The sequence below is a fragment of the Mytilus trossulus genome, chromosome 4 (assembly GCF_036588685.1).
Source record: "Mytilus trossulus isolate FHL-02 chromosome 4, PNRI_Mtr1.1.1.hap1, whole genome shotgun sequence".
Taxonomy (NCBI): domain Eukaryota; kingdom Metazoa; phylum Mollusca; class Bivalvia; order Mytilida; family Mytilidae; genus Mytilus; species Mytilus trossulus.
The window spans coordinates 54,076,006-54,094,254 of record NC_086376.1 but is presented as its reverse complement, the minus strand read 5'-3'; the positions used below and the strand labels follow the sequence as shown (position 1 = coordinate 54,094,254).

The following is an 18,249-nucleotide window of genomic DNA, read 5'->3' as shown; positions in this document are numbered from 1 at the left end:
GCGACATCTATATCTATATATATATATATATATATTTTAATCATTACTTGGGTAACCAGTTCATTTTACACAATCATAATTAAACCAGTCACATACAGAGTTATCGAACCTAATTATGACTGGAATAGTTGCATATGAAATACTCTTTTCTAATCTGTTTAAAGCTTGATAGACAAGTTTTTATATGGGCAGTGTTTTGTTACTTTTTTATATTTGTGTTGTGTATGTCTCTTGATCTTGCGGTGTGTGTCTTTCTTCGATGTTTAAAGGTTTCAGTCTTCCTAATTTTATTTCATGGATTCGATGACCAGTTCTAATGAATAACGAGTAGAAAATACCAAACGAATAAACGAACACTAAAGCGCAATCAAGACCCGAAACATATAGAAAAGATTGAGACAGTTATACCGACTATTAAACTTCTTACACCAAAAAACAAAATTACAATCAGAGAACGAATAAAACCAAATAAAGGAAAATACATTTAACCAAGGTGAACTATCATGATCGTAAAAGCATTAAACAGATATATGAAAATGTGGTATGAGCGCCAATGAGTCAACTCACCATCCAAGTAACAATTTGCAAAAGTAAAATAAGATACGGTCTTCAACACGGAACATTGCCTTACATCGAACAGCAAGCTAAAAAGGGCCACAAAAATGACTAGTGTAATTCGTTTCAAACAGGGAAACCAACGGTCTAAACGAGAACAAGATACGAACAACACCAACAAACGACAACCACCTGACCTAGAACAGGTGTAAACAAATGCTACGGGTTAAAATGTTTAAATATGTATCAACCATCACCCTTACCTGAAACAATAGTGTAACATCACAACACAGAAATACACACTGTGATATATGAATGGAAAGGGCTTAACTCAATCAGAAAACATATTAACACAAACAAGTGAACATATACTGAACGAATAAATTTGGTCTATGACACAATGTCAAAAACAAATTCAATAAATAAGGGGTGAAATGTTAAACGATATCAGAAAGCTATTTTTGTCAGTAGAGGGGTAGTTACTAGTAATGTTTTTTTCTTTTTTTTATCATCTTCACATTTGTCTGTATCTTCAATAATTTATTTTTAATTGCCTGTTAGAAGAGGAATGATTATAAAAATTATTTTTGAAATAAGAACCATTTTAGAATTATAACCATTGTATACATTATATATCATAAACAGGATGTGTATAGTTTGTCATAACTCATTATTTAAATTATATATTACTAGAACTTTAATTATTTTTAAACACCATTTGGGCGTTGGCAATAGTTTTTCAAATTACAAAAGTTAGTTTAAATTATTGAAAATGAGAACGACTGTTGAAAGTAGGCGGTTTGTGCTAAATTTATTTTTTGGATCCTCAAATGAATGCTCATTAACTTCGTACGTGTTGGGCTTTATAAATATGAGCGTCACTGATGAGTCTGGTGTAGACGAAACTCGCGTCCGGCGTACTAAATTATAATCCTTTGATAACTATCATCTATTTGAATGGCTTGAAACTTTGCTTAATTTACCATCGGTAACTTATTTTCTGATTTTCCGTCTAAAAAAATAAAAGACTGATTTTTATACAAGTTGAGAAAAATAAAAAAATGAGTAAAACGAAACGATTTTGCCAATATTTGAAGAAGAAGAAAACAAAACCCAGACAAAAGCAAGAATGATTGATGTCTGTCAACCGGTCAGTCCTAATATAATGTTTATGTAATATGAATATGAACGCAAAAGAATCGATATGGCAAATTTTTTAAACAACTCGCAAAATAATTACTTTATTTTCATTTCAATCCTTTCAAAAATAAAATTATTTTGAAGCGAAGAAAATAACGTTAAATCAACAGTTCTATGTATCAAAGAGAAATTAATACACGATCTTGAAAGAAAGACACAACTTTATTACTGATCTTTCTTATTTAAAAAGACTGAGTAACATTCCTCGTCACTTTTTTATACTTTCTTTATATATTTTAGTTTTTATGAAGAAAAAAAAGCTCAAAATCACAAAACCATGCGATATAAAGGCAACAGTAGTATACCGCTGTTCAAACATCATAACAATACATAACAACGGACCAAACGATTTTCCACCTTAATTAGACGACATGAATCCACATTCACAATATGACAGTTTTGGGATATGATCAAATGTAATTCATTTATCAAAGACCATAGATAGATCACACTATATTGTTTAGACGCAATATTTCTCGGATAAATACAAAATGTCACTAGTTATTGTCTCGCTGATTTATCTATATCTTTAACAGAGCATGATCGAAACACCGATGAACCCCATTATATGTCCGTAAGGCATTAACAAAAACGTGAATGAAAGGAAATTTTACCAAAACATAGTAGTATTTTAAATACACTGCGTAACCCCGTAGCAACTTCCGTAGAGCATTATGAAATAAAAATTAAAAGTGAAAAAAGACTAACCCAAATTTCTCTGAAGAGAAAAAAAACGCTCCTCTAAATTTACAGATCACTTTATTTCATATCTATACTTATGTGATTTGAATATTCGAGATCTAAACCGAACATGTTTTTCTTTTTTCTAATTATAATGATTTAGATCTTTGCCATATCGATGTGTGTTTAAAATAAAAACAAAAGACATAAAATATCGTGTCATGAAATGGCTTAAATAACATTAACGATTCCAATGTTGTATAAGTTGTGCATTTCAACAATAAAAACAATATCTTACTCATTGAGAGTTGGTCAATCCAAATATGACAAAGAAGTAACCAGAACCGGACAAGGAAGAAAAACTTGTCATGAGGGGGTATATTCTATATTTTTTTATGATTCAAAACCTTAACAACAGCAAATTTCAATCAAACAATATCAGTATTGTCATGTCAGTACCTTCTATCGGCATTTTCTCACCGGTTAATCCAACAGCAAATACAACTTTAAAAAATCTATTACATTGACTTTATGTTGTGTGATATAAAGCATTTGATTGACAACGTCGTAGTACTAGTCTAAAAAAACTTTACTTCTCTGTTCATTTTTGATAAGCTTACTTACGTAAAATAAGAAATAAGTTGTTCTTGAATGGTTTGACCATGTTAACAATCTTTGAGAGATAGTGTGTTTTATCAAGATCTGACTTCTTTATATGTATCAAAGAGGAAACCCATAATGCCGGTTTAACCATATCCAAAAATTATTTCATCAGATTTCTAATTTTTACTGAGATTTTTGGGCTTAAATTTCCTTTTTTCGTAAAGTTTGGAATAACATTTATATTTATCCTAGTAGGTGTCTTTAACATGTATGTATGGATCACTTTTAGTGCTTGCGATTCGTTTTTGCTGGAATAACCATTACCCCAACCCTAACCATTGCTTTAATGTCAAATCCACAAGTATGTGAGGTCAAAATGTGGAAAAAAGCGAACAATAAATAAAGTCTTCGGTCATAATTTCTTGCGGAAGCATGAATCTTGGTTTTTTGTTCAACCAATTATATTAAATATTTTGTTTTATTTGAATTAGAAAAAAATGTAATATAATTTACAGCGTACAAAGTGTTAATCATAAACGAAAGATATAAAAATTAACGATGTTTCAACTTTTTTTTACCCATTTTACCCAAGTTAACGGAATATTTTACTTCAAATTTGTCATTAGACACACAAATCAATAGGACATTCGGATTCATTTGGTTCGAATATCTTATGGAACATTAATATATTCTGAATGATGTGTCATAGAACTATGCTGCTACTTTTCATCAATAAGCAGTGTTATATTTTATACTGAATTATTATTTTCATCTTCGAAAATCGAACAAATATATTTTTTCCTTATCTCTGGAAGATATTTATCTCATTTGCAATGATACCAGATCTCTATTCCAATATGTTAAGCACATAAGATATGATTCTTGAAAGGATAATGTAAAATAAAAAAACAACAAACACAAAATCATAACGTTTTCTGAAACTGTTCATATAAGGAAATGGCTAAAAACTATAATATAAAAGTCGGGAAAATGAGGTAATTTTCCTGGATAGACCGAGCCCAAACATATATTTTCCTTAAATAAAATTTATTATCGTGGGACGGGTAACACTTTGAATATTGTTTTACCTAAAATCTGAACCGTAGATTAATGCAACGTCACTAAAGACATTACCATTCTTGAAATTAGTTTAAAGAACCGTGAAGACATCTTAGAGATTAAAAGGCATGCCAGAAATATAAAACTTTTCAAAGTAAAAAAAAGAAAAAAAGAAATCAAACAAAATAAAATATAAAAGAATAGAATTTAAAGCAGAAAATATAAGCAAACGACAAGAATCAATAGAAAACAAAGCCAAAACGACTAAGTTCGGGCTAAAACGAATGAGTTGATTGTTACCAAAGGTACCAGGGTTACGCCAGATACGCGCGTTTCGTCTACATAAGACTCATCAGTGACGCTCAGATCAAAACAGTAATAAAACATCCGTAATAGCAGATCTACATACGTTTATGAACTTAAAAGCAAGAGACAAATGTACCATTGTTAAATGAGCCCATATCGAAGCACACGATACTTGAAAGACGAAACCCTAAGGTAATGTTAGTCCTCCTGCAGTTGCACCGACTGTCATACAATTCAGAGGTTTAGGTAGCTATAACACCAGCTTTAGGCCATCACTTTCTACATAAGTAAATGCCTGTATGAAGTCAGGCATGAGACAGTTGTAATACAATCGTTTGATGTTTTTGAGCTTTTGATTTTGCCATTTGCTTAGGGACTTTCCGTTCAGAATTTTCCTCGGAGTTCGTTGTTTTTGTTATTTTACTTTCAACTGGTTATCAAAAATGTATGACAAAACGTTTTTGCCTCTAGAGTAACCTCGGAGATCAATAGTTATGTAAGTCAAAAAACAGTTTTAGCATCACAATCAACATATCTTATATAGATATAGGAAGATATGGTAAGAGTGCCAATGAGACAACACTCCATCCAAGTCACAATTTATAAAAGTAAACCATTATAAGTCAATGCAAACAAATGCAGCTAGTTTAAACGTTTTAAAATTTACCAACCTCCACTTTTTCTTTAGTTTTACTATGTTGTGTCATGTGTACTATTGTTTGTCTGTTTGTCTTTTTCATTTTTAGCCTTGGCGTTGTCTTTTAGATATATGAGTTTGACTGTCCTTTGGTATCTTTCGCCCCTCTTTTATCTGAAACAATAGTGTAACATCTCAACATCGAAATACACACTATAAAATACATTCATTTTTTAATCGATAATGACTGTGTGTGTTTTACCAAATGAGTAAGATTCTGTAAATCAGGTTGACAAATCAAAAGAACTCAAGTCTAGGTTTCAGACCACCTACAAGATTTGTATACTCGAACAGTATACGATTTTGTTGTAAATCGTAGCTTCAAGATTGATGAAATACTTGTTGAATTTCATATTACTTTTGCTGAAGGAGCCATGGATTAAGGATTGTTTAAAGGAAATATTAAACATCAAATACATACAGGAGAAGCAGCTACAATTAAACAACAAATGCGTAGAACAAACTTAAATTTGAAAATGAAGAAGAAAACACCGAAATCAAATATTGAATAAGGGGTTATCAAACCTCCTATATCCGATTGGTGTTCCTGTCATGTTTTAGTTAGAATGAAAGATTGCAATTTGAGATACTGTATTTATTTCGTTATTTGAATAACGTAACAACTAAGGATGTCGTCTCATTACCAAACTATGAGTCCTACATGGACACATTGAGAGGAAGCGCCTATATGAGTACTTGAGATATGGGTGTAGGATACTGGCAAATAGAAATCGATAAAAAAAAGTCTACATAAGACTTTCGTAACAAAATATGGACTTTTCGAACATGTTCGACTACCGCTTGAACTTTGCAAGTCATTAGAAACATTTAGCAGAGTCATTCAACTCACATGGAAAGAATACCTAGCATATCTGGATGATGTCATCGTTGCAGGTCACAGCTTTAATGATTATTTAGATGAAGCTTGAAAACATCATAAAAAGATTGAGATCTACAACCTAAAGTTCACATATTGAGCAAGAGACCATGCATTTAAATTAGATACAGCTCTATGGTTTCAGAAACATAGAAATGATATTATCGGGAAGATCGAGAATAACATGGAACAAAACATCAACATGGATCTGAAAGATGTTTACTAGTATATTTATCGTATATATTTATATATATACTTGATGATGTGAATCGAAATGATTGCAACTGTTTTTTTTCGGTTTTCATAATAATAATTTCTTCTTTGTGTCAGATTCTCTGGCAACTGATTGAAAAAAATGAACGTATAATTCTGAAAGATTTTCGTTCGTTAGTTAATGTCCTTCAGAAATACATCTGAATTCGGTGCAACAGCACCTTCCCAAAAATAGTGAAGTATATCGTGTCTAAATTCAACTTGAGATTAAGGCTACTACAAATGTCTTACAAAAGGACCACTCATCTGTAGATCTTGTTTTGTAGGGGAGAAATCGGCTGATAACCCGGTAACTATAGTGCTATGTTTCATTTAAAAAGTAGGTACGTATTATAAAAGTATGATTTTTTTTAAATTTCGAATAATTTGAATAAACCGAGCCACTGTGATGACAATTTGGTTATTTGGTATGTTAATTTTTAAAAGATAATGTCATTTAGTTAAGTTTGCTTGATAAAATGTATTACACTTGAATTGTTATTTATTTTCCAAATTGCTAAAAAGCGGTTCGAAGTCGTGAGAAGACAAGGAGTGATTTCAGTTTTCGAATGAATTTACGTTTTTAAAAAGGAATCGTACTGTTAGATACACTGTACCCATGTTTTATGTTGGTGTCATTGATATTCCTAAATTACATTTCTATATTCACTCCTGTATGATCTACCGCGTATAAGTCATAGAAGAGGGACGAAAGACACCAAAGGGACAGTCAAACTCGTAAATCTAAAACAAACTGACAACGCCATGGCTAAAAATGAAAAAGACAAACAGAAAAACAATAGTACACATGACACAACATAGAAAACTAAAGAATAAACAACACGAACCCCACCAAAAACTAGGGGTGATCTCAGGTGCTCCGGAAGGGTAAGCAGATCCTGCTCCACATGCGGCACCCGTCGTGTTGCTTATGTGATTACAAATCCGGTAAAAAGTCTAATTCGGTAGGTCAAATTCATGAAAGGGAAGGGGATTGTAGTTACGACGTAAGGAACATATCCGATATCATTTGTGAAACGGTTATTCCATAACGGTCAACCAACTCGTGATGGCGTCCGTAAAATTTACGAAGGGATGATTTCAACTTCACCATTTGGAACTCTTGGTTTAATAGCTTCCTTGTGAGCAGTAACCCTCTATCAAGAAAATCATGATAGGAAATGCAAGCACGGGAATATCGTATCAATTGGGAGATTTATACCCCGTATGCAGGTGCTGCTGGAATGTTGCTACTTAGAAATGGAAAGTTCACAATTGGAAAGCTGAAATCATCTCTTTTGTCGTAAAGTTTTGTCTTCAACCGACCCTCATTGTCAATTTCTAGATGTAAGTCAAGATATGAAGCCGACTTAACTGTATCTGTAGTATCCTTTATCTCCAATTCGATGGGATAGATGCGATCCACATAGTCACCAAATTTTGAATTGTTTAGTGAAAGAACGTCATCTATATAGCGGAAAGTAGATTTAAAGGATATTGCTAACTTCTTATCTTTCTTCCTAAGAAGTTCCTGCATGAAGTCTGCCTCATAATAATAAAGAAACAAGTCAGCAAGTAGAGGGGCACAGTTTGTTCCCATTGGGATGCCGACAGTCTGTTGAAAAACACGTCCTCCGAACGTAACAAATATGTTGTCAATCAAGAAATCAAGCATCTTGATAATATCGGTTTCAGAGAATTTTTTGTTTGAATCAGAATGGTTCTTTACAAAGTATGATTTATGATAGAAACTATTAGTAGGAGAACACATAAAAAAATGCAAATCATGGTTGCTTGAATTTCCAATGAAAACCATAATTCTACGTTTTGCTAACTGGAGAATTCCCTCTGTTAAAAATAGAACGAAATAACTGAATGTTCTGGACACGTTCAAAACATGTGAGACTGACATCACTTATCCTAGCTTTATCTGAACCAAAATAAATACTAATTTGTCATATTGCCCTTGTACGCATGAATAGAAAACAATTAATAAAGAATTTCTACTATAATTGAGGTTGACGGTTTCTGTTTCCTTGGTCTTGTAACATTTTTACAGAATTACAATATCCATTGCCAAAAATTAATCCGGTTAAGGGAGATAACCAAATTTGACAGTACAAGTAGCAATCATACAAGCAATGTTTTTCAAGCATGACATTGTTTTTTTAAACAATCTTAGAATACGTAGAAGTGAGAAATTATCTGTTACTTAAAGTAACATGTACGTTTAGCAAAAAACTTTGCATAACTCAAGCAGTTAGTCATGGTAGTCTTATGTTAATCATGCAAGAAATCGAAATGATTCTGTTATTGATAATAAATAATTATGAATGTAAAGTATCTTCTGATTCGATGACAGTATTTTTTCTATCAGCCTTCGCCATAATACAATATAAAATTACAATAATAGTACAATAAAATGATCATGCATGTAAAGCAAATAGTTTATAGAACATAATATAAGCTATTATAGGTGAAAAGACGACAGAGAGAGAGAGAAAAAAAGAAAAGAAAGTTTGAAAAGTCATTTAATGATGATGATGTTCCGGTTTTTTTAATTTTTATTTGATTAATAAAAAAAACAATCAATTTTAGTAATGTAAAACATTATTAAATGATCATCCTAAAGCTATGTTAGATTGATACCTTAAAGGGGCACTAGCTGTCAAATTCATGTTCACCGATTTGACTCAAATTATCATATTTGATTTATAACAATGTAAAAACTTATCCTCATTGTTCAAGTCTAAATAAACAATTTACAAGGCAAGGTCTCGATAATTTGTAGCTTCTTTTTGTGTGCGTGTTTAAATAAGTCTTGGACGCCAACTAATTGACTATCAAGTTGACCTCCCGAGTCTTAAAACCAAACAAATAAAGGCAACAGTAGTATACCGCTGTTTAAAACTCACAAATCCATGGACAAAAAAACAAAATCGGGGTAACAAACTAAAACCGAGGGAAACACATTAAATATAAGAGGAGAACAACGACATAACACTAAAATGTAACACACACAGAAACGGACCGAGCATCACACAAAATCCCACGAGAATAGCAAATATACCATCAAAACCAAATACATGAATTTGGGATAAACAAGTACCGTGACACGTCTTGTCGCAATGCGAATTTACACAAAAAATAAGAGAAAACAAACGACGCAACGTTAAAATATAACACACACAGAAACGAACTATAACATAACAATGGCCATATTCCTGGCTTGGTACAGGACATTTTTAAAGGAAAGTATGGTGGTTTGAACCTGGTTTTGTGGCATGCAAAACCTCAAAAACTGGAAAAGATTAACCCATGATATGATAGATTTAACATGGAAAACAAAATGGTCTGAGATAGCTGAAACAAAATCAACATTAAATCATGTGGAAAGAAGCAAATGGAAGTTCCGAAGTCCTAATAATTGTTGGAGCAGTACTAGTGTCAGAGACAACAAGAGAGATGTTGTTAAAGGCATAATTAAATCCAGAATACTTACTGGAACGTATAAAACTCAAAGTATAAACAACTACTTTGATTCAACCAAATCTGCAGTGTGCAAACTATGTATGGAAGAAACAGAAGACTATAAACATTTTCTTGTGAACTGCAAAAGCCTTATCCCAGTCAGGAAATTTCACCACATCAGACTCAAACACTTGATGATTGAAAATCAGATCAACTTCAACTACATCATTGAATCTGTAAAGGATCTACTCCAATTATTAATTGACAGTTCCACCAACCTTCGGATACCAAAATCTCAATTAGTAGATACAGAAAGAATCTGCAAAGACTGGTTATTTGCATTACTTACCAAGAGAGCAGAATAACTGTGAAATATACATAACAATTACACTATACATATTTACTGCAAGAGTTCAGAAATTCAGTGAAAGATAATGAACAATTGTACTTGACTACTTGCTGATGAACATCCCTTCATCTAAAATTTTAGCTAGTGTCGGTCATGAGAATGGGTATAAATAATACCTTATCATCATGGTAGGCCCGTTACTAAAGATAGTTTTGTTGTCATTTCAACCATATATACTCCATTAAAATCGAGAATTAAACCTGTTGCTATATGATAAGTTTATATCTAAAATTACCCTCAATGTTCTAATTTTAACATGAATTATAATACATGTTAAAAAAAATATTGATATAATGAATTAATAGGGTTTTTTTAAATTTTATATAGGAACCTCGATTGATGTTAACTCTTTATCATCACTGACATAAATAAAACTGAAACATATTTTTATCTTTAACAAGTGGACTCTTATAAACTTATTAATTTAAGGTTTTATTCATTTTTTGAATTTTAAATCTAATCAGTGTTTTAGTCTAATGACAGTATGATTTGTACGGTGTAAATACAAGTTTTACCTTTTATCCTTATTATTTTTGTTTTACATAAACTAAGCTACATATTTAAACCTAACAAATTTTTAATATCTTATAAAAAATACTACGCATTTTAAAATTTATCTGAAACTAAGAAGAAGAAGAAGAAGAAGAAGAAGAAGAAGAAGAAGATAAAACATTATTCAATTATCATTCTAAAGCTATGTTAAATTGATAACCTTAAAGGGGCACTAGCTGTCAAATTCATGTTCAGCGATTTGACTCAAATTCTCATATTTGATTTATAACAATGTAAAAACTTATCCTAATTATTCAAGTCTAAATAAATAACTTACAAGGCATGGTCTCGATAATTTGTACCTTCTTTTTGTGTGCATGTTTAAATAAGTCTTGGACGCCAACTAATTAACTATCAAGTTGACCTCCCGAAAATGTCCGGTGGCTATATTTAAGGGATATAACATAGATATAAAATAGATTTAGCAAACTCTTGCAATTTGATTTTTCTCGGTCTATTTAATTCCACATACTAGATTAAAAATGTATGTTAAGCATGGTCTTTATCTGTACAAGAATGATTTTTGTGGATATAATCAGTTAATCAAATGATTAACCTTTGTTTCACTTTCATTGTGACATTATTTTCCTTTGAATAACTTATTACGCACGATGCATGCGTTATCCATCTCTAGCTAAGGGGTTGAATTGAAGTTCACATGAATACGGATGCAATGAGGTCGAATTATTCACTTGCTAGGGAATAATTCATCATAATTGTTTCTTAGCTTATTTTTACAAAGATGAACCAATCTTGATTGCTTGCTTGTTGGTACAATTTATCTATCAATTGCATAACGTCATGCTGTTCTTAAACTGTATAACTATATGACTTATGATAGTAAATCATTAGGAAGTGTAGAACTGATTGGTTTTCTTTCTGTGACAGCACGATTTATTGCCCTAGTATAATGAAACATGTAGACCAATAAATTTTCTATTTCTATTTGTTTTATCATAACAATGCATAACCCGACGTGTCCACTTTAGGAACTCTATGTACTACCGATATGCTTGGTCTGTATGCCATTTTGTGTTTATTTGTTAAACATTTGTATGGTGTTTTTTAGTGATCAGGATTATAGCACACTGTTGACCGCTGTGTAAAGGACATTTTGACCTATCATGTCTGTTTGTTTTGTTCACACATTGTTGTCAATAAATTGGAATATGATGCGACTGTTATACAAGTGAGAGGTTTAGCTAGCTATTAAACCAGGTTCAATCCAACATTTTCTACACACGAAAATGTCTGCACCAAATCAGGAATGTGACTGTTTTCTATTTTGCCATTTGATTAGGGACTTTCCGTTTAGAATTTTCCTGGGATTTCAGTATTTAATTGATTTTACTTTTTCCACTTTATGTTGGTTTTCTGCCGAGTGCCACTGTGATGAATCAAGACGTTTCCAACTGATTTTTACAATTTTTTCTTTCCTGGATTAGAAAGGGTTGGGCACACACAAACATATTTAACCCCATCACATTCAAAGTCAAGAGCCTGTAATTCAGTGCTGTCATGATATTTTTTTTTTGGTTTTGGTTTGTTATAATCAGGCCCTTTGTTTTCATGTATAAAATATTTACAATTAACAAACCAAAACCAAAAAAAATTATATTGTTTTCCAATTGTTTTATGTTTGGTTTTATATTGTTTCCAATTGTTTTCCAGAATTATGTTTGGTTTTATATTGTTTTCCAATTGTTTTATGTTTGGTTTTATATTGTTTCCAATTGTTTTCCAGAATTATGTTTGGTTTTATATTGTTTTCCAGAATTATGTTTGGTATTATATTGTTTTCCAGAATTATGTTTGGTTTTATATTGTTTTCCAGAATTATGTTTGGTTTTATATTGTTTTCCAGAATTATGTTTGGTTTTATATTGTTTTCCAGAATTATGTTTGGTTTTATATTGTTTTCCAGAATTATGTTTGGTATTATATTGTTTTCCAGAATTATGTTTGGTTTTATTTTGTTTTCCAAATATGCCTTCACTAATCCTTTAGGCTACAACAAGATTTTTTTACTGTCAATAATTTTGGCGATTCTATTTGTTTAATTTGTTTCTATTTATGAGCCTGATGGTTTTCTGGTTGATATATACCTGATAATATCTATCAAGAAAAACAAAAAAAATGCATTTATTTTTCTTCTGAGAAAAATTATAGAAACACAAACAAAAAGTTTAAGCACTTTTTAATATTCTTTCCCTTTAAAAATGACAACACTCATATCAATAACTTATCTCTCTAACAAACATTCATGAATGGTCCCTAATGATAACATTAACATAAAATAAAATAAATACAAAATATACTAAAAATTCACCACTATAAAAATCTCTTGTCTAAAATAAATATTATAAACGTTACAAAACTAAATTTTTGTTTTGTTTTAGTAAATGTGGATTTCTTTTCACTGCACTCTTTTCCCCCATCTATACAATACCAACAAAATCAAAGGGCTAACTGCAAAAAAATTATCTTCATATCAATCATGAAATTTAAAGAAAAAATCTGATTTAACCAGAAAAGGCTTTACATTTTCATTTGGGGTTTAAGAACAAAAACATTTTGAGCACAAACAATGAGTCTTTTAATTGGTTGAGGACACATTGCTTTAATGTAAATAATCACTTCTAAAAAGGCACCCTTCATCACAGTCAACTTTGTAGAGATTCATGAATGTAAAACAATGTATTACTAAGGCAATCCTTTCAACTTAAAAGAATTTTAGAATAATTCCTTTGTGTTAAAATACCTGTATCTACTGTTTATCTTACAAAAGATGTTTACATGTCAACCCAGTATATGTTCACAAATTATGTATGTATTTTTAAATCAACAAACTTCTTGACTTCAAATGATGAAATATGCTAATAAAAACTTTGTTGAAACAGCTGATGATTTTAAGGCCTAGCTCTTTTTATGATACTCGAAACAGTTATTCAATTAAAATTTGAGCTGTTAATATTTTACAATTTTACAAAGGAGGAAATTAGTAAGTGCAATAAGAGATTCTTGATGGAATAACTGTTTCTTGTTCAGACATATTAACCAGAGATTTTTTTTGGGGTTTGTATTTATAATATTTCACTTTTCATTAAAACTTTAGGTTCAGTTAAAAGGGGATCAACCCTCCAAATTGTCCATAATATCATCAATATACACAATAGATTTGTTTAACAACTTATTATGTGACTATTAACCAAAAGCTATTCCTATTTGAATGGACACATTTTCTTTGTCAATTTTGATGCCTTTTTGAAAGTTATAACAGAATGACAATCAATATACAATTATGGCACCAGCAGTGGTCTAATTTATGAAATTAAAAAAGTACATGCATTGTTACCATTATAGGGAAAATTTGGATATGACTAAAGGAAATCTTAACTATGAACACTATATCTATTAAGGTGGTACCTAACACTACAGGGAGATAACTCTGTAAAATCAACTAAACGTTTCAATTACGTTGTGTTGTAAAGGGAATATTAAGCTCCTCAATGATCAAAATTGTTGTTTGTCAAACTGCTATATAACCGGTGTAATTTTTCTGAAAAAAAGGTTGGTTCAAAGTTTTGGAAATTTTTATATACTTGTTAAAGGGTCAAAGAAAATACTTTGTCAAAATTTTATGAAAATTAAACACGCCAAATTAATTTTAGTGAAAGTGTTGGGTACCACCTTAAATACTATTTATTTAAATAAGCCATGCATACATATTAAGTTCATCATCTTTTTTGATTTTCTTAACAAAACTAAGATAACTAACAAAGCGTAAAATAATTATATATTACGACAACAATAAATATAACGTGACACCTCCTGGTACATATATATGCATAAAACTAAAACCTATCTTTAAAACAAAATAACACAAAATATATAAGATCCTAATCAATTATGAATAAGCTATAAATCAAATATAAATAACAAGCACTTAACAATAAAAATAAAACTATACATATAATAACCCTTAAAAATAAATTATACACCAATATTTAAGGCCACACCAAATTTTTATTTCTCTTTTTATTCAATTTTTGGAAAGAAAATATGGTTATCTTTTCTCATATGGTTTCTCCAAGTAATTCTAAATCAAATGTGTTTTGTTTAACAAGTAGATATAAAATATATAATAGCCCTATTGATGATTGACATGAAAACCTTAGGAAAGAAAAAATGGACCCTCTCTATAGTGTTTTAAACCTTACAGACAATCACAAAATAAACAAATCAAATTACAACCTTTTACTGTGCATTCATTTTTTTTTCATGAGTACAAATTTTTAGTGGATTGAACAATACTAACACTTTCGTGGTTTGTAATATGTTGAACATTAAAATTTGTGGTTCACATGTACCCACGAAATCCCCGAAAAATTGATATCCATCGAAAAATAATGAACCCACAATATGTTTACAGGAAGTTTAAGGCCGTCTTTTAAGAAAAGTTCAAAGATAACAGAACAACTATCTTACATATTACAATTTTTTCAAATGCTATAATACTCTAATTACTTAATGTTTCATGTTCAGTGATACATTTATACCATGATGCTAATAAGATTGTTCAAAATCACCATTGCTTAACTTTAAAACTCATCTTGAATATCAGTTAATTAGTTTGATTGTTATGCCCAACACTCATTCATCGTAAAAATCAATATGGTAATATCCATTGCACATTATTGCTATAATATCATAATTATATATAATGATATGATACTATATCTAACATTCAAACACTACTTGCTAAATAATGATTGTAACATTCAAAGGCAGATCTACTTCTGTTTAGATATACATGTGATTCTCTTAACCAAAGAAACTTTTCATTTCTAATCAATATTAAAGATTTTATCTACTTTAAATCACCATAATTATTTGTAGAAAGCAAGGCTATCTTCTTAAATGTCTTCCCTTAAAAAGATATAGTTTTCTTTATAAAGATACTCTTATATTCAGATAATGAAATGAAAATAACTCTTTCAAATGAAATTAAAGTAAAATTTTGAATTATCTTGTCAATGTATCATTTATTATATTTCAAATCACTTAAAAGGAATTTAGAAGTACATTTAAGGTGGTCAATATACCAAAAAAATTCTAAATCTATTCATTGATCTTGAAAATAACTTTGAACAGCATGAATACTTCTATGTTAAGGGCATACGATACAGTTTTGATCCTGTATTTACAAGTTCATGAAAATTTGCATATAGGCTATTTTTTACCTGATTAAATCAAATATGTAATAAAAAATATACCTTCATGTGCTACTTTTTGAGTAAAATGAGGTCGAAATTTTGTATATTTGCTCGAAATTCAGATTTGTGGCCGTAATTTCTTTTTCGAAAGAAAGACATAACTTTTTTGTTATAAAAGATAAAAACAAATTGTTTTTTGATAAATAATCGGTAATTTCTGTATTTTATAAATATCTTTAAAAAATATGCAACTTTTTATTCAGAAATAACTCATATTTATCAAATGTTCATGAATTGAGGAAAAAACGTAATTTTTTACTGCATGTTTATCACAATTAAATAAAATCCTCTATTTACAGTTTTATAAAATTTAGGTCGAATAATCTCCCTGCAAAATGAAACCAAATGCCGTTTTGAAAAATAGGGGTCCATGAACTTGTTTTTATATTAAATCAGTTTGAATGATAAAAATCAGTGAAAAATGCATCTTTTCCCGATATGTCACTGTTTGACGTCGCGAAAATAACAAATTACGTTAGCAACGTCATTACCTCCCCTGTAACTGTATCGTATGCCCTTAAGGCAGTTTGATAGGACCCCAACCAGGAATACAAACAAAAGGGTATTATAAACAAAGATAAAATTACATAATTATTTGACTCTTCCTTTTAAGGATAACACAAAAAAATGTTTTAAAATAAAAGGCATATGATTATGGATCTTCACTTGTAAATATATGAACTCAATAAAATGAGATTTGAATAATCATAAAATCTATAAAGTGATAATGCAATGGTGAAATGTATGGCAGTGTACACTTACTAAAAGGCATGTCTCAAAATGAAACAAAGTATAAACAAAAATTACACTTGCTAAATGGCATGACCCCATTTGAAACCTGCCACATTCAATTGTAAATAAATGGACACTTCGTAAACCGCATGACCACATTGAAACCTGCCACATCAAAATGTAAATAAATGTACACTTACTAAAAGGTATGTCTCAAAATGAAACAAAGTATAAACTAAATGTACACTTCCTAAATGGCATGACCACATAGAAACCTGTCAAATCAAAATGTAAATAAATGTACACTTACTAAAAGGCATGTCTCAAAATGAAACAAAGTATAAACTGAAATTATACTTTATAAAGGGCATGACCACATTGAAATTTGCCACATTAAAATGTAAATAAATGTACACTTCGTAAACCACATGACCACATTGATATCTGCCACATTAAAATGTAAAGAAATATACACTTATTTCCTAAATGGCATGACCACATTGAAATCTGGGGCACACCAAAATGTAAATAAACTTCTAACTTTGTTACTTATTGAAACAAATATTGCAAAACAATAAGTCCATAGAGTCACTTGATCATTTCTTCTTTTTGTCTTGTCAGTGTAAAATGGTTGATTTGGTTGAAATCTAAGTAAATCTAAGCCGATTTATCACTCATTGCACTGCTAGAGTCTTCATCTGAATCTTCGTCTTCATCATGGTAATGTGTCACTTTGCAGGGCATATTTGCATGAAGATGTGGTACATTATTCTGTCTCATAATTTTCGTTGGGGTTTCAATGTCAAAATCTTTAGGTCGCTGTCTTAAACCAAGGCTTGTGTCACCATCTTCCACTGCATAAGTAAGATCATGATCTACTGTTGACTCATGAGGCATCTGTTTAAAACAAAAAGAAAAGAAGTTTTAAAGTGAAACATACCTTAAGGAAGTTCCCTACTCAGTTTCAAAATGACAAGCTTTTCATAACTCTAGTATGTATATTGATAGGGGATTAATAAAGAAACCAAAAGAGCATAAAATAAAGGTCAATGTGCTTGTTTTCAAGATATAAGCCATTGAAATTTTGGCCGGAAAATGTTCTCTCTTGACTTTTCATAGCTTTAACACTTTTAACAGTTTAGGTGCTCAAACACTATTAAAAAATAACAACAATTTTATAAGACTTTTATAGATGGCTTATAATGATACATGTAAAAGATTTATAAAAAGAAAAATGGGGGTCAAAGGGCAAAATTTTTAAGGCATTCAAATGGATAAAACCAGAGAATTTCATAAAATCTGACAAAAAAGTCCAAAACATGACAAATGAACTTCCTTAAACACCATATCAATTGAGGTAATTCCCTACTGTGGAAAACAATTTATAACTACACTAAACAATTCATACAATAAATGTGTGAATCTTCCATTGAAGAAGAGACGTGTCTGCAGTCTCCAAATAAAATAAATTAGAAGATTTAGTATGATTGCCAATTCGACAAGTATTCAACAGAATCTATATAACATTGATTTAAGTAATTAAAAGTTGCAGAACGTTCTTTAACAATAAGCAAAACTC

At 30.4% G+C, this 18,249-nt stretch overlaps 1 protein-coding gene across 5 annotated transcripts in view; it reads right to left on the bottom strand.

The window, feature by feature from the left end:
* Positions 1-12,842: 12,842 nt before the first annotated feature.
* LOC134715529 (cytosolic purine 5'-nucleotidase-like) overlaps positions 12,843-18,249 on the bottom strand; it is a 37,883-nt gene continuing 32,476 nt past the window's right edge. For all 5 annotated transcript variants that reach the window (XM_063577761.1, XM_063577763.1, XM_063577762.1 and 2 more), the window contains one exon: positions 12,843-17,567. In XM_063577761.1, coding sequence (XP_063433831.1) covers positions 17,328-17,567 — 240 coding nt within the window. In that variant the 3' untranslated portion in view covers positions 12,843-17,327. The remainder of the gene's footprint in view (positions 17,568-18,249) is intronic.